This window comes from Schistocerca nitens, chromosome 1 (assembly GCF_023898315.1).
Source record: "Schistocerca nitens isolate TAMUIC-IGC-003100 chromosome 1, iqSchNite1.1, whole genome shotgun sequence".
Classification (NCBI taxonomy): Eukaryota; Metazoa; Arthropoda; class Insecta; order Orthoptera; family Acrididae; genus Schistocerca; species Schistocerca nitens.
The window spans coordinates 827,086,782-827,114,110 of NC_064614.1; the positions used below are offsets into that span (position 1 = coordinate 827,086,782).

General features: G+C 39.2%; 1 protein-coding gene across 1 annotated transcript; it reads left to right on the forward strand.

The window, feature by feature from the left end:
• Positions 1-93: 93 nt before the first annotated feature.
• On the forward strand, positions 94-24,724 carry LOC126262808 (GTP-binding nuclear protein Ran). Its single transcript, XM_049959653.1, has 5 exons — positions 94-148; positions 644-898; positions 23,628-23,816; positions 23,898-24,068; positions 24,211-24,724. Exons 2-5 carry the CDS (start codon positions 656-658, stop codon positions 24,253-24,255), a joined length of 648 nt encoding a protein of 215 aa, XP_049815610.1. The 5' UTR covers positions 94-148; positions 644-655; the 3' UTR covers positions 24,256-24,724.
• Positions 24,725-27,329: the final 2,605 nt, after the last annotated feature.

Sequence of the window (27,329 nt, forward strand, 5' to 3'; positions counted from 1 at the left end):
AAATTTCTATTAAAAATTAGATAAAATTTTTAAAAACTTTCAAAAACCTTATTTCTTGTAAAATAATTAAGTGAAAGTTCTACAGGGTGTGCACATGAATTTCCTCTGTACTGAACGCCATTGTGGACCGTAACGACGAAAGAGCAAGGTGAGGTTTGTCAGTTAATTTCACCTGCATCGGTCGTTAGTTTGCGAATTTAGTTTTACCAGAGGTTGTTGCAGTAACAGTTTTCAAAAATTTCGTTTAACTTTCACGGTTAATTGTGTATTACACTAACTTTACAAGATTGAATTCGGCCAAAACATACCAATTTCCCATGATACGAAAACGCGCCATTTCCACCGGATTTGTATGGTTATATTAAATAGAAAATCTTTCTGCTGTGGGTAAACGTGTTTGATTTTGAGTTCTTTGTATTTCATGGAACATTATTCTATTGGGTTTCACGTTTACTCCTATTTTCAGTTACGAAATGATTTGCTTCGCCATATCAGTTTCCGTAAAAAAAATTCTCTCCTTTCTAGTCATTACACACGAGTCATGCTTCTAAAATTTTAATTAGGTTTCACAACAGCGTCAGTTTGCATGTGTTTGAAAATTATTTTAGTTGGTACTGTCATTAAGAAATCTTGAAATTTTCAGACCTGCTACAGAATGGCTCAAGAAGCTGATATGCCAGCATTTAAGTGCGTCCTTGTTGGGGACGGAGGTACTGGAAAAACAACCTTTGTTAAAAGACACTTAACTGGCGAATTTGAAAAGAAGTATGTCGCCACACTGGGCGTGGAAGTACATCCGTTGGTGTTCCACACTAACAGAGGTGCAATTCGCTTTAATGTTTGGGATACTGCAGGGCAGGAAAAATTCGGAGGCCTTAGAGATGGTTACTATATTCAGGTAAGGAAGAAGTTATTTATTAACCTTGGCATGTGTAATAATATTGCCGATTGATTTTAGAAACGTGGTCTTAAAGAATGTGACGTCACTCAATTGCGTCGACAGAGGTCAAGTTTAGTTTATGGACATCGTAAATAATTTCAGCGCAGATTTGTTTCCTTTATGGTTTCATCTGTCTTAGCCCATCATAAACGTAGGTCTTGTTACTGCAAAGATCTGAGACGCTTATTGAAATATTGTTTTTAATGTTATACTGATTATTAATGCAGAGCTTTTCAGGAAAAACTCAGTCGATCCGTATTGTTCGTTACTTAGTTTCCAATAATACATCCTAGCCCTGTTATGTATGAACTTTGCAGGCAATGTGTGATTATTTGTAGTTCATAATTTGTAGTTCATAATTGAGAATAGATAAATGTCTAACAGGCGAAGTGTATTGCTTTAGAAATACACAAGTTATAGAGGTACTATTCGTTAGCTTGTTGAACTTGTGGTGTGGATTGGTAAGAGGTCAGGCCCTAGTTTTTCGTCTTGTCTTATTTTTGTGATCAAACAATACCACGTGCATTTTTATGAAATTTTCTATATTTCCTCAAGGTTAAGCAGAGCTCAATCAATAGTACTACCAATTACTTGAGAAAGTCAATCTTAATTTTCGTATTACAAGTTAGTGTATAGTGGCTGCAGTGAATGAGGAAAGATGTCTTGCTAGTGTCCCTGCAACAGATTATGCACTTGTTTTTTCCACTGTGCCTCCCAAACTACCTGCATGCTGCCCCCCCTCCTCCCCCCCACCACCCTACCCACGACTTGGTTGTCAAGATAATGTAAGTGTACAGAATCCTACACATGTATGACGAGAGCTATGGTGGTTTTATTTCACCCAAAACAGCCTATTCCTTGTACAGTTCAGCTTTAATGGTTGCACTATCGTTCGGAGGATGGCATTCGCCTATCGTACAGCCGTTACGGCACCTTCCATGACCACCAGTGATGTACATCGGCCCCACATAATGCCACCTCAAAGTAGCAGGGAACCTCCACCTTGCTGCACTTGCTGGACAGTATGTCTAAGGCTTTCAGCCTGACTGTGTTGCCTCCAAACACGTCTCCAATGATTGTCTGGTTGAAGGCATATGCAACACTCATCGTTGAAGAGAATGTGATGCCAATCCTAAGTGCTCCATTTGGCATGTTATTGGGCCCATCTGTACTGCACTGCATGTGTATGTCGTCTTGGTTGCAAAGATGGACCTCTCCATGGATGTCGGGAGTGAAGTTGCGCATCATGCAGCCTATTGCGGACAGTTTGAGTCATAACACGACGTCCTGTGGCTGCACAAAAAGCATTATTCAACATGGCATTGCTGTCAGGGTTCCTCCCAGCCATAATCCGTAGGTAGCAGTCATAGACAGCTCCTGCCTTTCTGTATCTCCTCCATGTCTGAACGTCACCACTTTGATTCTCTCAAATGCTTGGACACTTCCCTTGTTGGAAACCTTTCCCGCCACAAAGTAACAATGCGGATGCGATCGTACTGCCGTGTAGATCTAGGTGTGGTTCAACTACAGACATGAGCCGCAAATCTCCTTCCTGGTTGTATGACTGGAACTGATCGGCTGTCAGACCCTCCTGCATGGTTGTTCACAACTTTGGTTGGGTTTAGTGATGTATCTGAACAGTCAAAGGGACTGTGTCTGTGATAAAATATCCACAATCAACGTCGATCTTGAGGATTTGTGGGAACCGGGGTGATGCAAAACTTTTTTTGACTTGTGTATTTGCCAACACGTCAAACAATATGTAGAACGCAGTAAATAGTGTTTTCTTTATCCTTGTATCTTATTTTCTTTCTAAATGCCAAATAGCAACGAAAATTTCTTTACTCATCCAGTAACTCTGACTTCCTCAATGTTGAAATAACTTTCATTAAAACATGTTTTATCTCTTTATGTTCTTATATATGTATAGTTACGGTTTTTCCTCTGTAAAGTGCAAATACTTTTCCTTTCAGATACTTAGTCTCTGTAGTAGAATACTAGTAGGAAAAAAATAGCAAGACCTTGTATAGCTTTTCAGTGTGCCACAAAAACGAAGCAACCATCATAAGGATTAAGATGTCATGAAAGCACAAAATCTATTTTTATAGGAGTGACCTTGACAGGATAGGTTATAACTTCCGATGTTAGCAGGTGCCACCATAATGTCTTATCTCTCCATATGCACAGCATGCAGCATACTCACTTGGCATAGTCTTATAGGTCATTGATATCGTACACACACCCATGTCATTGTTGGTTGTTGATTTATGTGCAGGCACGAAAGGTGCACGTACTTAGGGTGGTGAGCACCAACCAGGAGTAAGTGAAACTAAAGTAATAAGTTACTAAGAGATAAGGAAATTGGTGACTTCCAGTCAATTTTACTTCTGAAGTAAATTTATTTACTCCATTACTGGTGGAGAGCACCATTGAACAGTACGCTATTATGTTAGTAACTTAAGGAGGAAATTAGGCAAAACTTTACTTCTAGAGTAAGGTGCGATCTGTGAGTTCTGTTTTTTAAGTGTCGAATTCTATGGATTACCTGGACTACGAAGACCATATGGCGATTGAGGAAGAGTTTAACATCCCAAGAATATGCACAATGGAGAGAAGAGTCCCATTTGTTATGTATAGTGACAATGATTTCAAAGATCCATTTGGGTTTTGTAAGGAATCTCAAGAGTTGCTGCTTGATATGTTGGCGCCATTACTGCAGCATGATTGACAGGAACCATGCTTTGTCTCCTATCTGCAACTTCTCTGTGGGCTGCGAATCTTTCGCACAGGTAATTACCAAACTGTAGCAGAGGATCTCACTAATGTCCATCATACTACTGCTGGAATAGCTTTAAACAGTGTGAAACAGTTTAATTGGCTTGACGCCTCTGTAGGTGTCCATGCCACATAGCCAAGAAAATATATCAAAGAGCAAAAGGGAATTAGATTGAACTGGTTGATTCCCAAACGTCGCAGGTGCCATAGATTGTGTATACCCGTACTTTGTGCTTCTGGAGGACAAGCAGAACTATATAGAAATTGCAAGAATTTTTCTATCAATATGCAAATCATCTGTTATGCCAATATGAAGATGTTGAATGTGGTAAGCAGTTGGCGAGGTTCCACACATGGTGCACGCATTTGGGACTTGAGTAGAGTTGCTGCAGAATTTGGAATTGGACAATATGAGGGGTTGCCTGTTACAGATAGTGGATGTGCTCTCTCGAAACACCGTATGACGCTTGTGTTCAGAGCCCACACAGGAGCTGAGCACATTTTGCCACCAGATGTGTAATAAAGCGAGCATTCGATGTTTGGAAGGAACATTTCCAAATTCACCAAAACAATGCGATTTAAACAAGTGTGGCAATGTTGTTGTGGCTGGCACAGTTCTACACAACTTTGGAGTAGAAGTTAGAGATGTCTTGCCCTGATGCTGTGGAGGTGAAAGACGTCGAACAATATGTATTTCAGCCAGAAGCTGATGCTGCAGGCCAAGCTGTCAGAAGATCAATTATACTTAATTACTTTAATTAAAATTGCACCTAGTTTGCTAGTAAACTTTGAAATTACTATAAAGACTTTTCCTTCTTAAATGAATAAATGAGCCACTGGATTGTCACTACTGCAATGAAAAGTGACTCATTTTATTTATGTGTAATTTTATAGTTATGTTCTTTTCTTTCTCCTTTCTTCGCTAGGGGATTAACATTATCATTTTATTTCTTAATTGAGTATACAAAGTCATACAATGTTCAGATTAGGCCTATTTCTGAAAAAGACATTCTTTTATGTTGCAGATTCAGATAAATGTTAGAATGTGGTATTAACAAAAATTAGTACTGACGATGAAATGATAAAAGCGAATATTATACCACACAAGAAACAAGAATATATTAACTATTTGAAAAAAACATCAAGGAGATAAGATGTTTTATACTATCATTTTCTTATTCATTCACAAAAGCCCAATTTTCTCAAGCACATTGGCTGAAGAACTGGAACCTGAAGTTTGCTCCATTATGATCTTGTACTTACTCATAATTTCCATCTTAAGATTATGCCTTTCTTCCACGATTTCTTTGTCTTCCTATTAATAACATTTTTACATTGTATTCCTCTTGTATTAAAATGCATTTTTAAGGAATGAAGCTCACAACTTTTTCAACAACTTTCGGTTCTTCGCCACAACGGTATGTTCTCCCCCACTCTTGCTGGGAGCATCTTCTGAGAAGCTTTCACCTTCAGCCGTTTCATTGCTACCTTCAGAACAGTTATCATCAAAGTTGCTAGAAAGTATCACATTATCTTCAGATGTGTCACTGTCATAAACTCCAGCTATCCCCTCAAACTTGTGGGATCATATCAACAACCATTTGCCTTATATTGCCGATATTCGTCTCACCTATTGCACCACCAGTTTTCTTTGCTTTCACTTTTATATCCTTCCAAATTACTTGAAGCTACTCCTCGTGTAAGAGCTTCTCTGTCGTATTAAACGTGTATTTTTCCCAAGCACCCTTTTCCCTTTTTAACATGTTGACTTTGTGCTTTTTAGATTCAATAGTAGTTTTGTACTTTGTCATTATTTCAGCAGACCTCTCTTTTTCATTTTCTGGTATGTTTTTTTAATGTTTCTTGGCAACCTGCATGTTGCTGCTAGCTCATACCTCAAACTGGCACTAAAATTAATACAGGTCTTCAACTAACAGTGGACATTGGTAGTTGTAGATATCGGGGGTTAACAATAGATTCATTCATTAATATTAAGTTTCTTTTTCATAATACACAGATCATATCATTAATCAGTATAATAGCATTTAGATTTTCAATTTTAATAATTCAATTCAGAAATACTTTCTAGCTTCTAAAATTATAGTGACAAACATAAATTTCGCAGAAGGTGTTGCAATAATGTTGCCGACAATAAATATTTTCCAAGACGGTACTTACTGTATGTGCAAGCATCGTGCAGAAATCGCTTACTTCTTTAGTAAAAAGGTATTACTACTTTAGTTACAACTGAAGAAGTAAATACAAATTGAGCTCTCCAGCAGTTACTAAAAGAGTTACTAATACAGAAGTAATTTACTAAAGTAGTAAGAGTTACTACAAGAGTAATTTATACTAGTTTGGTGCTCGCCACCTTTAGAATAGGTGATTTTGAGCAGAAAGTTGCTTCATGTAAAATGGGTATGAAACTTTGTCGTGGGTGGGACGGCAGATGAACATAGCATTGAATCCCCACCAACATTTCAGAACTAAAAAAAAATTAAAACAATTGCAACCCTTGGTTGTGAAAATGAAGTCTTTTTTGCCACTTCTAAGAATGCCTTGGTCAGAAATTAAACATTTAAAACTGGCAGGTCACGTATAAAATACAAAACATAAGATGCAGGCCACTAAGGGCTGCACCACATGTTGAGCTGTGATAGCATTACACTGAGGTGCCCGCGTTAGCAATTGCGGGCAGGTGAACGTTATGCCAAACGTGCCTTCTAGTAGCCGCAGGCACAAACTTGCTACTTAACATTGCAAATATAGCAATTTTGGAGATTAGGCTGTACTGCGCATGCACAGCTACAATGACGAAGGCAGCCCGTGCTTGGTGCTTGCTCTGCTCATACGCTTTTCGTCGCATTTCTGGCGGAATTTCGTGGGTGGTGGGGCATCACGTGACCATCTGCAGCCCTGCGGCAATTTGTTGAGAGGATGTACGGAGTTGTACTCAGAGCAATTGTTTTATCATATCCCGCCCAGATAAAGGATGCAAATATGGAAGCAGTTCTTGGCAAAATATCGTTTCAAAATTAGACTCCACAGCTCGAAGTATCACAATGTTTTGCTATGGGGTGACTTTGACAGATTTTAATTTGTACTCTACACAGCACTGCAGAAAGCTAGTTTCTTGTGTTGCTTACAACGGAATAAAGGACAATAAATTTCACGACTATTTCGAAATGTGTAAAAAATTAACAAGATTGCCTGTGAGGCAAAGAAACTGTACAACTGACAGTTTATATTCTACTCAAGTAATAAATATGAAGCTACGTGGGGAGTTAAAACGATAAAACACGGTATGCTGCCAATCTACAATTTAGTATAGAATGGCATTCTATAAATTTAAGATGTAAAAACAAATTAAGAAATAACTTCAGGCCTAGAGGAAGTACTAGACAAGTGCCTTGTGATTGAAAAACACTTTCACAGAAGGCATATTTGTAAAATTCTGCCTCGGCTGTCATTATATTTGAAACAAAATATTTAGTTCAAAACTACTGACCAAATTTGCCTACTTAGTCAACTTCAAGTAAATGTTTACGTATGTTCGTACGTATATAGCATTAAGAGATCTTACAGTGTCATAAAAGGAGCAGGACATCAGATACTACTCCAGCAGCATCGGAATTTCGTAAACCATACTAAAATGCTTCATTCCACTCTAATTACGCATTTCTATGTCCAGATGCACTCAGAGTACCTGATATTCAGCTCAGCTCAGTGGTTTTCACGATACCAATTTTCTTGGAGGTCCAGTACTGTATTCTTGTGTTTGGTTCCTTATTATGGTATAACGTCATTCGTCCCAGAAAATGAAAATTTGCACTTGAAATTGAAAGTAGACAATAGTGTTAATAGAAGTAAATTTCTCTACAAAACTGACAGAAATAGCTTCATTAAGACATTAATGGTTGATTGCTAATAACGTGGAAATAATATAAAATCAGAAAATTGAAACTACTAGCTAACTTATTTTGGTCTTGGCAGTATATAGTTTCAGCTCTCTGAGACTGCAGACGTGTGTGCAAGTTGTGTGTGCATGTGAATATGTGTGTCTAGTGCCGACAAAGGCCTTAATGGCCGAAAGGTATGAGTGTGTGAATCTTTTTATTGTGCCTATCGTGACTCGGCATCTCCGCTATATGGTGAGTAGCAACTTTCCTTCTCTGGTATTGTTACATTCCATCCTGGATTTTCCATTGCTTTATTTTGGTCTTTCATGGTTATGAGAATCATCTATATTAAATCACTTGATGGCTCCCGGCCACAGAAATCTGTTTTGTGGGAGCTGTAAACGAAGAGGCCAGTAGCATCACAAAATATATACATGGGTCACGTGGAGAAGGACTCCCCCACTATAACTCGGCGTGCTCTGCGCATGTGCAAATCTGGCAGCTTGGGTGTGCCGGAAAACTTTTTCGGGGTGGCATCTGGCTACTTGCTGCTACTGCTCATACGGCAAACAGCCATGCTTCAAGTAGCCAGAAGTGGAAGGAAGGCATTGCTTATACGCGAATTCAGCTCTGCGCATGCACACGAGCTTGCTGGCAACTGCTCGTACTAACCTATAGACACCAGAGTTTTTCAAAGGGGCATGGGTCAACTTTAAATTATAAATTAAAATTTTTTTCCTAGCTATTATTGGGTGAAAAGATGACATTACAGTTGTATTTATTACGAAGAAGGTGTTGGATCTGATGAGACGGCTCCCAAGAAAGGAATAGAAAAACTTCTTCTTTAGGCTGGACTCAAATGATAAGTGCCGAGTGCAGTAACTCTTTTTACAGTTTTCTGTTTAAGGTGTTATCCACTATGACAGGTTTGTATTCATTATTAACTGCTATCATTTTGATTATATTAATTTCTTCCTCAAATTTCTCTTTAGAGTGGAATAGAAATAGCTCTGTTAATAGCAAAGTGAAAGATAGTGAACGTATGAGATTGTGGGTGCATAGGAGATGCAGGTACGATCTGATCGGTATGATTCTTTACAAAAAAACATTTAATGAGTTTTTATTTTCTTCTCCTTTAAGCATCAAATCAAGAAAATTCAATTGACAGGCCTCGTTTCAGAGTTAGCTAGTGAAGGTATTTTCTCGTGAAGTTCATTGAAGAGATTGAAAATATGGTGAATGCCATCAAGAGGTCCTTCGTAGATGACTAAGACATCGACATATCTGAAATAGGAGAGAATGCCTAGTGCTGTATTAAGAACTTTTCTTCTAGAGTGTTAATGAAAATGTCAGCAAGGATACCAGCTAATGGATTTCCCATAGCGAGACTGTCGGGTTGCTGATAAAATTGTTTATCAAATTGAAAGTAGTTGTATTTGACTAAGACTGTAATTAGATTCATAAAGTCAGTGATTTGTTCATCTGAAAGTTCTTTCTTGAAATGACATAAATTTTTTTCACAACTTGTACGGGAATGGTTGTATAAAGATTTTCGATGTCTTCTGAAAACAACTTGGTATCTGGGCTGCATTCTAAATCTTTTATTTTGTAACTAAGGTGTGTCTATTGGGGATGGAATGATAGTTCTCGAAAATGAACTATTTTTCAAGTGTTTCATAAAGAAATTTTGCTAAATCATGGTACGCGCTATTCATAATATTAGAAATCGGATGTATTGCATGGTTAGGTTTGTGAATTTTGAATCGAGTTTTGGGGGCTTGAGGGTTCATGTTGATAAGGATTTCCTTATGGAAAGGTTTGATTAAAAATTTTGCGTCACTGATAGCTGACCTGACTTCTTTTTATAATTCAGGAGTCAGATCCTCGAGCAATTCCAAAATATTACTTTTGTTAAAAAAATCAATGTTTTAGAAACACATCTAGAATTGTAGGCAATACTCAAAGAACAACCTTCGTCAGACTTAGTTATTTAAGTGTCGGCTTCTTTAAGTTTATTATTGATAGATTTAACCAATTTCCTATTATGTGTAACATTTTGAAGACAGGCCCTGTTTTTCTACTAAGAATGTTAGCTACGTCAAAGGCAGTCTAGTTTGAACTGAAGGTTAAAGATTTCAGAACTACTGTCAATTGTGCACTTACTTGAAAGCATTGGCTTCAAATTATTATTTTCCTACAAAAATTGCAGTTGAAGACCTTCACGGGTGGGACACCATGTAAAGTAAAATCTGTTTCCATAGGTTAAAATAAATTTTCTTATATACATTTATAGATGAATCAATATTTAACATAGTGGGATCTTACTTCGTATTTAAATGACATTGTAGGGTAGTTTTGTTACCTATAAATAAGAAATTTCAATACAGTGTAAGAGTACCTAATTATTTTAACAATCCCCTTCTTAAAAAGCTTACTTTCAAAAAAGTCTTAACTTTTCTGAAAATTCACTAATATATTTCTGATACGTTAGCTGTCTGAATTTGGGAGAATACAAAGAACTTGTTCAAACTCTGTAGTGTAGAAGTTATTAACTTTGACCACCATTGCTGAGTACCCTGCAAATCTTGTATACACAATCTGTATTTCTTAATTTTCTAATGGAGCCCTCTGTGATTGCAGTATACCTATATTTGCAGATTTATTTATTGCAGTTTGAGACTCCTAACAGAATAAAGGACATACTTTTGACAGCTGTTTCTGGCTCTGTAACTTCTTAGATATTTCTACAGGTCTTTGAAATTTGGTTGTTGATTGCTGCATGGAAAGTCCATCGATTAGACAATTTACACTGGATGTAAGTTGAAAAACTTGATTTCAGTATATACATGACCTTTTTAAAGCAAAAACCTTCCTTTGTTTTAGTCATATGATTTTGCAAGCTAACTCGTTTTACCAGTTGCTGGGTCTAAAATAGACCTGACATCCTCCATACCAGGTAACTGGCTGCTCATTTTATCATTTGTGAAAATGTTTTGTATTTTGCACAGGCTATCTATCACCTGTGAGTTGCTTTTCCATGTGTTTTTCTTAAGACTGAGTGCCATTTTGAAGGGCTGGTAGGAAGCCTTTTTTTACCTGAGAAACAGCTTTGCCAAGGGATTAAAGACATTTGTATGAGTGTATTTGGGAAGCATAGGTCTCCATCTCATATTCAGTCAGTGCAGAAGTTTAAGCATGTCCTAGGTTTTTCTTTCAGCTTCCTTCTTACAATCGCCAATTAAAATTTATGCACAGGTTGCCTGAATCTGTGTTTCCTCATCTTTTTCTATTGTGCTGTTTTTCTTTGTGGTTTGTATTTGCTGACACCGTACTGCAACTTTTCGCAATGATTTCTCAAACTCGACTGGTAAACTCTTTTCTCATTTTCTGAATTAATGAGGTCAGTGCTGCGCGGTTTGCGTCTCCCGCCAGAGGTTAGCCCTCCGTGTGTGTGTGTGTGTGTGTGTGTGTGTGTGTGTGTGTGTGTGTGTGTGTGTGTGTGTGTGTGTGTTACTCATTCTTCCTGTACTCCATGTCCAAATGGAATTGGGAAAACCCCTAATAACTGGTACAGTGAGATGTACCACACTGCCATGCACTTCAGTGGTTTGCAGAGTGTAGATGCAGACCAACAATTAGAAGAGAGAAAATTTTCATACAGCTGTCTCCTCTTTCAATTTGAGGGCAAAGTCTCTCAGTTACCAAATTTGATTGTCCATTTCTAGACGCCTGATATAATGAGATTCAGAGTGTAATACTTCCGTTAAGTTTGTCATGGGTTACATTTCTCACACAATTTCAACCATTCCCAGGACTGTAATCTTGTTTCCTTTTTCTTCTATGTGCTGCTAAATGCAATGCAAGAAATGCTTTGTCTGCAGTGGTGGTGATTCCCACTATTATCAAAATACCTGAAACATGAAGAAGAGTGATCTTGACAAATGAGTTACAGGGGTCTTACGGATACAGGGTACTTATAAATGGTGGAAAAATCAGAATTTTTAATGACTTAAATTCTGTAGTCTTTCCTGATTACATTGGTATATACATTATAGGGTTTAAAATGAAAGATATCCACGACCGTGGTACTTGATCGTCGGGAGTATGTGGCTGAGGGACTGCGTCAGCTTTCAGACAACACCACATACAAAGTTTGCCAAGGTAACCCCATTCCCGATGTCCAGGCAGAGCTTCAAGGAATCCTCAGAGCCTTAGGCCCCCTGCAAAACCTTTCACCTGACTCCATCAACCTCCTGACCCCACCGACACCCTGCACCCCTACCTTCTATCTTCTTCCTAAAATCCACAAACCCAATCATCCCGGCCGCCCCATTGTAGCTGGTTACCAAGCCCCCACAGAACGTATCTCTGCCTACGTAGATCAACACCTTCAACCCATTACATGCAGTCTACCATCCTTCATCAAAGACACCAACCACTTTCTCGAATGCCTGGAATCCTTACCCAATCTGTTACCCCCGGAAACCATCCTTGTAACCATTGATGCCACTTCCTTATACACAAATATTCCGCACATCCAGGGCCTCGCTGCGATGGAGCACTTCCTTTCACGCCGATCACCTGCCACCCTACCTAAAACCTCTTTCCTCATCACCTTAGCCAGCTTCATCCTGACCCACAACTTCTTCACTTTTGAAGGCCAGACATACCAACAATTAAAGGGAACAGCCATGGGTACCAGGATGGCCCCCTCGTACGCCAACCTATTCATGGGTCACTTAGAGGAAGCCTTCTTGGTTACCCAGGCCTGCCAACCCAAAGTTTGGTACAGATTTATTGATGACATCTTCATGATCTGGACTCATAGTGAAGAACAACTTCAGAATTTCCTCTCCAACCTCAACTCCTTTGGTTCCATCAGATTCACCTGGTCCTACTCCAAATCCCATGCCACTTTCCGTGACGTTGACCTCCACCTGTCCAATGGCCAGCTTCACACGTCCGTCCACATCAAACCCACCAACAAGCAACAGTACCTGCATTATGACAGCTGCCACCCATTCCACATCAAACGGTCCCTTCCCTACAGCCTAGGTCTTCGTGGCAAACGAATCTGCTCCAGTCCGGAATCCCTGAACCATTACACCAACAACCTGACAACAGCTTTCGCATCTCGCAACTACCCTCCCGACCTGGTACAGAAGCAAATAACCAGAGCCACTTCCTCATCCCCTCAAACCCAGAATCCCCCACAGAAGAACCACAAAAATGCCCCACTTGTGACAGGATACTTTCCGGGACTGGAGCAGACTCTGAATGTGGCTCTCCAGCAGGGATACGACTTCCTCAAATCCTGCCCTGAAATGAGATCCATCCTTGATGAAATCCTCCCCACTCCACCAAGAGTGTCTTTCCACTGTCCACCTAACCTTCGTAACCTGTTAGTTCATCCCTATGAAATCCCCAAACCACCTTCCCTACCCTCTGACTCCTATCCTTGTAACCGCCCCCGATGTAAAACCTGTCCCATGCACCCTCCCACCACCACCTACTCCAGTCCTGTAACCCGGAAGGTGTACACGATCAAAGGCAGAGCCACATGTGAAAGCACCCATGTGATTTACCAACTGACCTGCCTACACTGTGATGCATTCTATGTGGGAATGACCAGCAACAAACTGTCCATTCGCATGAATGGACACAGGCAGACAGTGTTTGTTGGTAATGAGGATCACCCTGTGGCTAAACATGCCTTGGTGCACGGCCAGCACATCTTGGCACAGTGTTACACCGTCCGGGTTATCTGGATACTTCCCACCAACACCAACCTATCTGAACTCCGGAGATGGGAACTTGCTCTTCAATATATCCTCTCTTCCCGTTACCCACCAGGCCTCAATCTCCGCTAATTTCAAGTTGCCGCCACTCATACCTCACCTGTCATTCAACTACATCTTTGCCTCTTCACTTCCGCCTCGACTGACATTTCTGCCCAAACTGTCTTTAAATATGTCTGCTTATGTCTGTATATGTGTGGATGGATATGTGTGTCTGCGCGCGCGCGCGAGTGTATACCTGTCCTTTTTTCCCCCTAAGGTAAGTCTTTCCGCTCCCGGGATTGGAATGACTCCTTACCCTCTCCCTTAAAACCCACATCCTTTAGTCTTTCCCTCTCCTTCCCCTCTTTCCTGATGAGGCAACAGTTTGTTGTGAAAGCTTGAATTTTGTGTGTGTGTTTGTGTTTGTTTGTGTGTCTATCGACCTGCCAGCGCTTTCGTTCGGTAAGTTACATCATCTTTGTTTTTACATATATTTTTTCCATGTGGAATGTTTCCACACACCCACACACACACCGAATTTTAAAGTTACGGTCATGTATGCCGCCACGCCGCCTCTATTTCTGTTGCAGAACCAGTATTATTTCGAAATGAACTGTAAACTTTGTTTCCAGTGATAATACGTATGATAAATTATATATGTTGGTAACAGTGCAGGTTTCTAGTGCCTGTAAATGATTATCTTTGCTAGTATTTACCTTCGTTTCGCTGAAGCAGTTTGTTCATGTGTTACTGAATACTCCCATTTACATCACATTTCATAAAAGGCATAAAAAACTCTACACAAAATAGAAAATTTATAAACTCTGGTAGTTGTTTCATTAGTCACCTCATATTATCCATAAATATAATAATCTATTCAATTTTATATTGTCTAGATATCACTTCTTTTCGTTGATTCTCTTAAATCAGTCACTTATTTTATTGACATATCCAGTTTTTTAAGTAAAAAGGTTTCAGGATAGTAGAAGATGTTAGGAATAGATGACAGAATAGTTTGAGATTTTAAGGGAATTCAGTGCAGGAAAATTAGTTTCGAAAAAACACCGAAAACAGCTCAGAATCCTACAGTCATCTTTCCACCCATTAACTCAGAATGTTAACGTCCTTGGGGGATAGATGACTGCCCAGGTCCCATGGATCACGATATTAACTTTTCATTAGCTCTGTCAGACCAGTCTCTTTAAATTTCTTTTCAGTTTATACTTCCCCATTCTGAGGCTTACCCTTGGAGGTATCCCACAGCAAATTCAATATTTTTAGAATCTTCCCAATTCTTTGGCAAAGCTTGGTTGAATCTTTTCAAAAGATGGGTTGGATGTACTTCTCCATCGGGCTTGAATTGAAGGAATTGCCTGGATAATCCTGAGTTAGCTCCCCATTGCAAATGAGTTACTACTTCAATGGGTAACACATTAGATGACATTACCTGTTTTTTCTACTTTGTCCTGGATAAGCTTGACTTCTCTCCACAGGTCATCTATGCCCTTCCTGGTATCAGTAATTCGAAAGAAGCAAGAGGCGACTTATTCCCGGATGTTATTCTCTCAGTGACTATCCGATCTATAATTTCTTCAACTTGTTCCTCCAGACTACTTACATTTACGGTATCAGAGCTTGCTATTTTCTCATTGAAGCTTCTTTCTACATTGTTGACTTGTGTACTTACACCTGTAATTTGCGATTGAATGACAGTTATTAATTTGTTCGGCTTATTTGCATTCTCTTTTAAAGTATTCAATCCCAGCTTTACAGCATTAAACTTAACATGACATACATTTCCAAAGTATTCTGACTTTTCATTGATTTCGTATTCTACAGTGTTACATCTGTCTTCAGTGTTAAATTCGAACTTTTTTGATAGATCAAGGAAATTATCATTCTGTTTCTGACTAAGGTCAGTAAACATTTGATTTACCTGAAGGGTCAAGGAACTAGGCAATTCATTCTTTAAATCTATTTTTAAATTACCTACTTTATTGTTTAATGCAATGATTTCAGTCTTCATAGCCTTCGTATAGATTACTGAATACTTTACTTCGTGGATCAACTTTGGCATGTAACAAACCTAAAGTTTCACTCTGGGCCTTCAATTGAGCATTTGGGTTCTTAAAGCTTCACTCTCGGCATTCAGTTGAGCATTTAAAGCTTCACTCTGGGTATCTCATTGAGAATTTACTGATTCTAGTTTTTCACGCATTTCGCGTTTTGATTAAATTTACTAATTCAGACCAGTCAGGCACTTCTTTGCTAACTTTCATAGCCATGGCTGGTTCTGAAGTTTCTCCAACTTGCTGTGTTTTATCCATACTTTTACAAACTTTAGACCTCATGAGCATTAAAAGATTAACTTCAAGTATAATAACGTCACTATTAAAGTTTACGCAACAGTTTGTACCACTTTGTACTGAAACAATAAAGTTCTGTTTTACACTCACTCGGCGGAGAATTTGTGTTGTCGGTGAGCGGATATGGAGGCAGGTCAGCACTGGTAAAAAGCAACTGGTGCCGGCGGCATCGGATGTTGGTTTCCGCGTCTGCATCCCCACGGTGTATTTGAGAGCTCTACACTCCTCGCACCGGATCTTCTTAGTCATAGTATTCTAGGTGTATTTCTTCTTAGAGAAACACAGTATAATCTTTTTCTCTCTTTCTCAATTCAAGATTTTGCTCCTTTAAATACTCGAACAAGTTCCGTTGTCTCGGAGTGATTCTTTGTTTGGTTTAGTTGCTGTGGCAACACACAAGGTTATTCGCTCGTTTTTTGGTCTTAGAATTCCTGATCCCCCTCCCCGCCCAAAGTCCTTTCTCACTGGTCGCCATGTTCAAATGCTTTGGACAAAGATTTTAAGTGTATAAGTAGATATAGTAACTTCCACTTCTTTTACGAGATGACTTGCTTGTTGTCCGCAGCCGATCTCCTTCACTGGCTTCTGGAATCTCTTTAAACTTCTTCTCCAAAGAGTGACGCTAGGTACAGGAATATTTAAAATTCTCACTCTACTTGTAAAATAAGTAGATATTTGAAGGTTACTTTTCATCAACTAATGATATATATATATATATATATATATATATATATATATATATATATATATATATATATATATATATATATATATATATATATATATATTAAAACTTAGTACAAAACAAACTTCTTTTCCTAACATAAACATCTGACTTCTTGTAAGTCACTCGTATCACCTCACGCCAGAAACAAATCTATCAACATCCACAAAAGAGTTGGCTTAATAACCAAAACTCTTATATCGCAGGATTCAGGAAATATGTCTTGCCTCTAGCAAAGCTGGAATAAGAGTTCTTTTTTCACTAACAATAGCCACTGACACTATCACAGAGCTACATAAATACTCCCTGGTCCTTTTGTACGCACTTACTAAACATCCATGGACTGCCCGACAGCTACTTGTTGGTGCCGTTCGACCGCCGTGTCTACATTCTTGGAGCGATTGAATTTAAACTTGCGCGCGCGCGCGCGCGCACGCACGCACACAAAACCACAACGTGCGGTAGGTAGGATTCCGTGCCCTCACTCTTACCTAAAATATCGTGTGTTGGGACGGTAGAAGGCTGAGTGGTTCTAGAATTGACGCAGAAATTCTCGAAACACTGCAACATATACTTTTGGAAGTATATATCCTTTAGTGTGAAATAAATATGAACTGTGCCACGCATCATGAAATTCAGTAAAAGGAAATTCCATGGCAACCAGTTCACAAAGCAAGCCACACTGTTGAAAGTAACCTATGTATCAGTTCTTCAGGGAAGAAACTCCCACATGGCACACCTCCTGGGATTCAAATTTTTGTGTCAATAGTGACACTGATTGTAGTGGATTTGTTGTAGTTGATGTGAGCATCTTTTCTTCTTTGATAAAGGACGTGGCGAAATTTGTGATCGTGCAAGCTGTCTGGAAATAACTGAACAACAAAGTAGCAGGAAGGGTTTAGTGTCAAAATTACTTCTGTGTAGATCCTGCAATAAATATACCTCAAAAATGACTTCAAACATTGTGCATAATTCATATGATGTGAATTTGAAGTTAGTGTAGGCAGTGTGTGCAATAGGAAAAGGAAAAGAGGCTGCTCAAACATTTTGTGGTTTGATGCACCTTCTTCCTCCTCCTCCCAGTAGGTTCAGCAAGTACATAAAAATACTTTTAGGTGCCTTGACGGTTGTGTCTAAAGAATCTATGAAATGTGCAGTAGAAGAAACTGTAAATATTACTGGAACCAGGGACATTGCTGTTGCATTTGATGTGACATGGCAATGTCGAGGTCATCGTTCCTTGAATAGTGTTGCAAGTGCTACTTCTTTGGAGAATGGAAAAGTTATTGATGTTGAGTGCTTATCTGAGTACTGCCACACCTACCATAATAACACTGGAGGGCATATTGAACATCAGTGTCCTAAGAATTATGATGTTTATAACGTTAGATCCCCCCCCCCCGTGAACCATGGACCTTGCTGTTGGTGGGGAGGCTTGTGTGCCTCAGCGATACAGATAGCCGTACTGTAGGTGCAACCACAACGGAGGGGTATCTTTAAGAGGCCAGGCAAACGTGTGGTTCCTGAAGAGGGGCAGCAGCCTTTTCAGTAGTTGCAGGGGCAACAGTCTGGATGATTGGCTGATCTGGCCTTGTAACAATAACCAAAACGGCCTTGCTGTGCCGGTACTGCGAATGGCTGAAAGCAAGGGGAAACTACAGCCGTAATTTTTCCTGAAGGCATGCAGCTTTACTGTATGATTAAATGATGATGGCGTCCTCTTGGGTAAAATAGTCCCCCATTCGGATCTCCAGGTGAGGACTACTCAAGAGGACATTGTTACCAGGAGAAAGAAAACTGGCGTTCTACGGATCGGAGTGTGGAATGTCAGATCCCTTAATCGGGCAGGTAGGTTAGAAAATTTAAAAAGGGAAATGTATAGGTTAAAGTTAAATATAATGGGAATTATTGAAGTTCGGTAGCAGGAGGAACAAAACTTCGGGTCAGGTGAATACAGGGTTATAAATACAAAATCAAATAGGTGTAATGCAGGAGTACGTTTAATAATGAATAAAAAAATAGGAATGCAGGTAAGCTACTACAAACAGCATAGTGAACGCATTATTGTAGCCAAGATACACGAAGCCCACGCCTACTACAGTAGTACAAGTTTATATGCCAACTAGCTCTGCAGATGATGAAGAAATTGAAGAAATGTATGATGAAATAAAAGAAATTATTCAGATAGTGAAGGGAGATGAAAATTTAATAGTCATGGGTGACTGGAATTCGTCAGTAGGAAAAGGGAGAGAAGGAAACATAGTAGGTGAATATGGATTGGGGGGAAGAAATGAAAGAGGAAGCTGTCTGGTAGAATTTTGCACAGAGCACAACTTAATGATAGCTAACACTTGGTTCAAGAATCATAAAAGAAGGTTGTATACATGGAAGAAGCCTGGAGATACTGACAGGTTTCAGATGGATTATATAATGGTAAGACTGAGATTTAGGAACTAGGTTTCAAATTGTAAGACATTTCCAGGGGCAGATGTGGACTCTGACCACAATCTATTGGTTATGAACTGTAGATTAAAACTGAAGAAACTACAAAAAGGTGGGAATTTAAGGTGATTGGACCTGGATAAACTGACTTAACCAGAGGTTGCACAGAGTTTCAGGGAGAGCGTAAGGGAACAATTGACAGGAATGGGGAAAAGAAAAACAGTAGAAGAAGAATGGGTAGCTTTGAGGGATGAAGTAGTGAAGGCAGCATAGGATAAAGTAGGTAAAAAGATGAGAGCTAGTAGACATCCTTGAGTAACAGAAAAAATATTGAACTTAATTGGTGAAAGGAGAAAATATAAAATGCAGTAAATGAAGCAGGCAATAAGGGAATACATATGTCTCAAAAATGAGATCGACGGGAAGTGCAAAATGGCTAAGCAGGCATGGCTATAGGTCAAACTTAGGATGTAGAGGCTTATCTCACTAGGGGTAAGATAGATATTGCATACAGGAAAATTAAAGAGACCTTTGGAGGAAAGAGAACCACCAGTATGGGTATCAAGAGCTCAGGTGGAAACGAAGTTATAAGCAAAGAAGGGAAAGCAGAAAGGTGGAAGGAGTATATAGAGGGTCTATACAAGGGCAATGTACTTGAGGACAATATTATGGAAATGGAAGAGGATGTAGATGAAGATGAAATGGGAGATACGATAGTGTGTGAAGAGTTTGACAGAGCACTGAAAGAAGTAAGACGTAAGCCGAAACAAGGCCCCGGGAGTAGACAACATTCCATTAGAACTACTGACAGCCTTGAGAGAGCCAGTCCTGACAAAACTCTACCATCTGGTGAGCAAGATGTATGAGACAGACGAAATACCCTCAGACTTCAAGAAGAATATAATAATTCCAATCCCAAAGAAAGCAGGTGTTGACAGATGTGACAATTACCGAACTATCAGTTTAATAAGTCACGGCTGCAAAATACCAACGCGAATTCTTTACAGACGAATGGAAAAACTGGTAGAAGCCGACGTCGGCGAAGATCAGTTTGGATTCCGTAGAAATGTTGGAACACGTGAGGCAATACTGACCCTACGACATATCTTAGAAGCTAGATTAATAAAAGGCAAACCTACATTTCTATCATTTGTAGACTTAGAGAAAGCTTTTGACAATGTTGACTGGATTACTCTCTTTCAGATTCTGAAGGTGGCAGGGGTGAAATGCAGCGAGCGAAAAGCTATTTACAATTTGTACAGAAACCAGATGGCAGTCACACTAGTCGTGGGGCATGAAAGGGAAGCAGTGGTTGGGAAGGGAGTGAGACAGGGTTGTAGCCTCTCCCCGATGTTATTCAATCTGTATATTGAGCAAGCAGTAAAGAAAACAAAAGAAAAATTCGGAGTAGGTATTAAAATTCATGGAGAAGTAAATACTGAGGTTCGCCGATGACATTGTAATTCTGTCAGAGACACCAAAGGACCTGGAAGAGCAGTTGAACAGAATGGACAGTGTCTTGAAAGGAGGATATAAGATGAACATCAACAAAAGCAAAACGAGAATAATGGAATGTAGTTGAATTAAATCGGGTGATGCTGCGGGAATTAGATTAGGAAATGAGACACTTAAAGTAGTAAAGGAGCTTTGCTATTTGGAGAGCAAAATAACTGGTGATGGTCGAAGTAGAGAGGATATAAAATGTAGACTGGCAATGGGAAGGAAAGCGTTTCTGAAAAAGAGAAATTTGTTAACATCGAGTATAGGTTTAAATGTCAGGAAGTCGTTTCTGAAAGTATTTGTATGGAGTGTAGCCATGTATGGAAGTGAAACATGGACAATAAATAGTTTGGACAAGAAGAGACTAGAAGTGTGGTGCTACAGAAGAATGCTGAAGATTAGATGGGTAGATCACGTAACTAATGAGGAGGTATTGAATAGAATTGGGGAGAAATTTGTGGCACAACTTGACTAGAAGAAGGGATCGGTTGGTAGGACATGTTCTGAGACATCAAGGGATCGCCAATTTAGTATTGGAGGGCAGTGTGGAGGGTAAAAATCGTAGAGGGAGACAAAGAGATGAATACACTAAGCAGATTCAGAAGGATGTAGGTTGGAGTGGTTACTTGGAGATGAAGCTTGCACAGGATAGAGTAGCATGGAGAACTGCATCAAACCAGTCTCAGGACTGAAGACGATAACATAACATTAGATATATGAAGTACCTAGGTTATGGGGACTCTAAAGCTTTCAATAAAATTAATGAATTCAATGACGAAATGAATCTCAGGTGAACAGCCTGGTATGAGTGTGCATAGGGCACAGTATTTCGGCAATCGACCACGTTGCCATCATCAGGTGCGCTGATGTACTGACAGGCAGTGGATCGTTGTCATGTATATATAGGACAATCTCCCTCGGGCACTTCCTTTGAGTCGGTGCGGTCTGCGCCCCGTGCACGGTCCAGGTACAGCATCCGTTCAGGACACAGACTTCTAAATATTGGGATTGAGTCATCAAAGAAACCATAGAGATTAGAGTAAGAGAGCTAAAACTAAATCATGGCAGCAGTTACATCCTCAGCAAGGCGTAGGTACCTGCGATCACCCAGATTAAGAAGAAAACGTATATTTCCCAGAGTGTGCTGACTTCGGGGGAGGAGGGAAGAATATCAAGAGCGGTGCCAGCAGACCCTCCTGAACGAGAAGACCTAGGACGCAGCACTCAGATGGCAGGAGAATGCTCGCTGTACCTGGACTGCCCCCGGGGTGTGGACCACACCGACTCGTAGGAAGGGCCTGAGGGAGGAGGTAGTTTGTCCTATATACACCTGGTGCCGGCCCACCGCCGGTCAGTACATCAGCGCACCTGATGATGGCGTGGTCGATTGCCGAAATATTGTCTTATGCACACTCATACCAGGCGGTTCACCCAAGATTTATTTAGTCATAAAATATGCCTAGAGAAATTGAAGAACCACAATGAGTTCAATGTTTATGGTGATACCTTGGTAACAAAGCTGGAGTGTTGTGGACCTGTGCAAAAGAGGATGGGTGCTAGATTGAGGAAGCTATGAAGAGAAATGAAAGGAAAGTTGCTATTTGATGGAAAATGTCTGGCTGAGGCAGATTGAGAGAAACTTAAATAGTTCTTCAGAGTTATTATGGATGGGCCATTAGACGAACTGCACCTCAGAATGATGTTAAAGTAAGGAGAGAAGCTGTGTGGGCCATCTACTTTCATGAGTTGTCCACAGATGACCACCCTGTTCAAGAACTTGGCCCCAAAGGAGCAGATTCTTGCCGTGATTACCAAAAAAGCAAAAGAAAATTGTCAAATATACTGTCATAAGCTTCTCTTCCTGAGCCTTATGAAATAAAATCAATTTTCAGAGACCTCAGTGACCCTGTTTTGCTTAGTAAATGTCTTCACTGGGCACTCTGAATACAAATGAAAGTTTCAGACATTGCATATGGGAAAGATTACCCAAGAATGTTTTTGTAGGACGAAATATATTAAAAGTTGGTGTACTAGTTGCAGTGATAAGTTTCAGTGATGGAGTTTTAAGAAGATCGGAAGTCCTGAGAAATTCTGGCATAAAATGTGGCTCTAGTAAGGCAGATAAATTGCTTGTGTGTGACAGACAACGGGTGCATGAAGCTGAAAGATTTGCTCTTAAAGCTACCAAAGAAGCAAGAAGTGCCAAAAGGAATGCCAAGAGGAAGGTTGAAGATGAAGAAATGCTGCAGGATGAAGACAGTGCTTCAGAAATGTTCTGAGGCACAGTTTAATTGGAACCTTACTTCGCAATTTCCCTTAAGTTGTATTTTTCAGAATTCGGGTACAAATATTTCCTAAGTTTATAAAGCATTGCTCTAATTTTTTTCTGCAACTTGCAATAGTCCATACATATGTAGTAGACCTAAGCTTTATTGCTGAATCAAATAAATTATAGGAAAAAATTAAAATATAAGATGATATTTTTATCTTTCCCATATACCTATTAGGTGGAATTATATAGGTATTGTACCTCAGCCATCATCTCGTGCATATCTGTTAAAAATTTGGTCTCCTTCAAATGTATAACATTGGATTAAATGGTACCTCAATTTGAGGAAGCATTTGGGGAAAAAATTGCATCAATTCCTTTGTAATTGTTTTAATAGTCCTTAGCAGGTTCAGAGATATTAAAAATACTTCTAATTTGTACTGCATTACCTGATACCAACAAAAATCTGTGAAACGTATACATTATAAACAGTGCCTAAAAGAAATAGGTGTTGATTTACACATAATATTGAACAGGAAAAATACCCTGTATCCTTAAGTAACTGGTACCTTCAGTGAGTGAGTGTATTATACTGTGCCCACTTTGTCACCTTCACCATGGGAGAGTGGATAGTGCAGCCACATACTTGGAAAAAATTTGTTGATGACAATTGAATGTGTTATCAACAGGTTCAATGAAAGTGATGCTTCTGGTTTCTTTAAAAGATAATTGTGTTGTACAGTGGATACTTGGTATATTGGACATACTTTTGTTCTTGTTGAATAAACTTGCACTGAAGTGGTGTACCAATTGCATGAGTAGTAGCTTACATGTGTGGGGTGCAACAGAAAATTAAATGATACAATGTGTAAATATTGAATATCTTTCGAGGCAATGCCTTTCACTTTTAATAAAATTTAATTTCTTTACAGGGTCAGTGTGCGATTATAATGTTTGATGTCACATCACGTGTTACATACAAGAATGTACCCAATTGGCATAGAGACCTTGTAAGGGTCTGTGAAAATATCCCAATAGTTCTTTGTGGAAATAAGGTTGATATTAAGGACAGAAAAGTTAAAGCAAAAAGCATCGTTTTCCACAGGAAGAAGAATTTGCAGGTAAAATCTTAAACAAGACACAACATTGTATTTTTATGTAGTAATTTTATTAGCTGTTAAATGACTGAACATTTTTTACAGTATTACGATATCAGTGCAAAGAGCAACTACAATTTTGAAAAGCCTTTCCTATGGTTAGCTAGAAAGCTAATTGGTGACCCAAATCTGGAGTTTGTTGCCATGCCAGCTCTTGTGCCTCCTGAGGTGACAATGGACCCAACATGGCAACAACAGATTGAAAATGATCTGAAGGTTTGTAAAACAAGTTCTTGCTTAATTGGATCTGATTTGAGCCACAATATTAGTACTACAGAAGTTACCTGAAGGTCTGTCACTGTTAGCTTCATTTGTAATGTATTGTGTATTCCACTATTAATGATGGGTTCTTTTTCAGGAAGCATCAGAGACTGCTTTGCCTGAAGATGATGAAGACCTGTAAGACACTTTTAATTCTGCTCTGAAGTACCCATGCATAAAATTTGTTTTTACTGCCACAGTCAAGAGAACTCTGCCTTGTTACATAAAGTGTTTGGACTATGACAAGCAGACTGCATCAGTAACTTACTTTCGGCAAGTTCGAGTGTACGGTGTTGTGTACTTTGGTGTTGAACTTTGTGTGAATGGAAAGCTGTTGATGCTGTACTATTTTTATAGCGAGCAGTGTGAGAAGAGTGACAAACTGAAACGTTTTATCAGAGTGTTACAAAAGACTTGAAAAACACAACAGAAAATTTTGTTTATACACTGAATACTGTTTGTTCTTGTGAATTATGGTTAATTACAATGGAATCCATCTTTGGAACCCAGAAATTCTTGTTCCTTTTTTATGAATGTCAACTTTACACTTATAATTTATCATAACACATGAAGTTAATTTTTCTGCAAATAATAAAGTGACAAAAAGTTTATTTGGTTTTAATCAACTTGGTTAAAAGCCCTTACGTGTGTAACAAAGTTTTAGTGGATAAAGTGCAGTTGCCTAGTGTTTATATAGCCATTAAATTATGGAACTGCTTAGTTCGATAGTTTCTCTTCTTGCCTATGTAACTGAGGTATTCTTCCATGTACTTTATAACAGAAGTATTGCACTAGTTCAGCGAATAATAGCAGCTAACAAGTCTCTCATTAATGAGATTTTTCACTCTGCAGCGGAGTGTGCGCTGATATGAAACTACCTGGCAGATTAAAACTGTGTGCCGGATCGAGACTCTAACTCGGGACCTTTGCCTTTCGCGGGCAAGTGCTCTACCAACTGAGCTACCCAAGCACGACTCACGCCCCGTCCTCACAGCTTTATTTCTGCCAGTACCTCGTTTCCTACCTCTCAACAGAGCAAAAATATTCTAATATTCCTGATTTCAACTGATAACTTGGAACAAGATCTCCCCACCCATTGTGCTATTGCTAATTTAAAACTGTTAAAAATGAATTATTTCAATTAGTTAAATTATGTTCATGTTGAAAAATGCCAATCTACTTTGTACAATACTGACTGAACAGTAATCTCTCTCTCTCTCTCTTTTTTTTCACACAAAATTTGTAATGAGAAGTCTTGTCACATGCTCTTAACACACTGACTGCTGGCTGTGTAAACCTTTTTTAGAATTCATTTTTGTGGGTTCTAAATATTTTTTGTGAAGTTGATTAGCCAACATTTAACTAAAATAACAACCTCTTGTGAAAGCCTAAAACTACTCAAAGCTCTCATAATTCAAACTTTAAATTCTAATTTTTCTTTTCTTCCCCCAGAATAAAAGTCAGTTGGCAACCAAGACAGTTTATTCTGAAATAATTCAAAATTGGTTGCTGTAGCACCCAGTGACAATGAAATGGAACATAGCATCCAGTCACAATGAAATGGAATAAGGTTTAGTTTTTCCATATATTTCTAAAGAATGTTGGGTTTTGAAAAAAAATATTAAAGCCTCCAACAGCAAAATAATTGATTGCCTTAGTAATCTATTCTACTTTCAACAATTGGAAACATAAAACCATAATCATACATTATTTTTCAAGAGAACAATTTTGTATGGTGTGAAGTATTTTCAAACCTGTCTTCAAATGGCTCTGAGCACTATGGGACTTAACATCTGAGGTCATCAGTCCCCTAGACTTAGAACTACTTAAACGTGACTAACCTAAAGACATCACACACATCCATGCCCGAGGCAGGATACGAACCTGCAACCGTAGCAGTCGTGCGGTTCCGGACTGCAGCGCCTAGGACCGCTCGGCCACCGCGCCCGGCAAAAACCTGTCTTCTTGGTGTGATTATTTTGCACTCTTTACTGAACCTATAACAAAGGAAAATGCTGAAAATAAACACCTCTCATCAAACAATTTTACAAAATCGTAAATACTCACTTAAATTAGATCCTCTTGCGCAATCAGGATTGGCTGCTTTAGAAAACTACTTGCCTCTTGCAACACAATGAAGACCAGCCAAGCCTGTCCATATACGTGCCTTTCTATTTAAAACTGAGAGGACTTGTACCCTGTCAAATGTGGGTACCGGCAATGCACTGAAACTTGTCTCGGTCCTTTTCTTGTACAAGACTTGCAATGTGACTAGAAATGCAAAGTGTGACTAGATCAAGGGAATTGGCCATTCACTGGGGCCATGTCTTTGTAGTAACATTTCAGGAAATGGTTGAAGGTTTTTGTGAGAAGATATGGAAAGTGAACTGGAGCTGTGTGTTGAACTCTCGTACATCATGGTCAGACAAGTTATGTTTCAACAAGTCGGTGGTACATCTCGAAAACAGTGTACACTATTTTAGCAATGTGAGGAAGAAGCAGATATGGGTCTATTAATCATTCATTGCTTGTAGTGTATTTAAAATCTGAATACTGTCTTAGTATCTGTTTATTCCAGTCTCTCTCTCTCTCTCTCTCTCTCTCTCTCTCTCTCTCTCTCTCTCTCTCTGTGTGTGTGTGTGTGTGTGTGTGTGTGTGTGTGTGTGTGTGTGTGTGTGTGTTGCTCCTCCTCCCTCTGTCCATCTTGTACCCCACATTCAACAGTGAGATGGTGGTTCTAACCTCATGATATTTCTGTAGAGATAGTAAGAAGTATGTGCACAAAGTTTGGTTGAAATTAATCCAGGGGTTTACGAGCAGCTTTTTTACCTGTGACTTTGCTAGAGTATGCACTTCTTAATTAAAATATTTTACACATACTAGTATATGTATTGAATTTCACCCCAGAGTTGTTTTCACACAGCTCAATATTTACAAAATCATACCTCCTGAATAATGTCGTACAATGATGAAATTTTTGCAGGTATAGTCAGTGGTGTGTCTGCAAAATGTCATGGATAGACTTGGTAGTAAAGATGTAATAAACTAAAACGGCTTGCCAGATGTGGCAGTTGCACTTCATTAACAGCGAAAATATAGTCAAGTGATAAACTTCTTTTCCTTCTTTTTTTTTTGGGGGGGGGGGGGAATTGGTGAGCAGTAGTTTCATAAAGATTTGAAATTGTGTTAAGTTTGTTGCAAGTAATTAAGTACTTC

What these genes read in the sequence shown, in the direction of transcription:
- LOC126262808 (XM_049959653.1), top strand. Translation starts at nt 656, where the DNA reads ATGGCTCAAGAAGCTGATATGCCAGCATTTAAGTGCGTCCTTGTTGGG. An exon ending in ACAGGAAGAAGAATTTGCAG is followed by an intron (nt 23,817 to 23,897) that starts GTAAAATCTTAA and finishes CATTTTTTACAG; the next exon opens with TATTACGATATCAGTGCAAA. An exon ending in AGATTGAAAATGATCTGAAG is followed by an intron (nt 24,069 to 24,210) that starts GTTTGTAAAACA and finishes GTTCTTTTTCAG; the next exon opens with GAAGCATCAGAGACTGCTTT.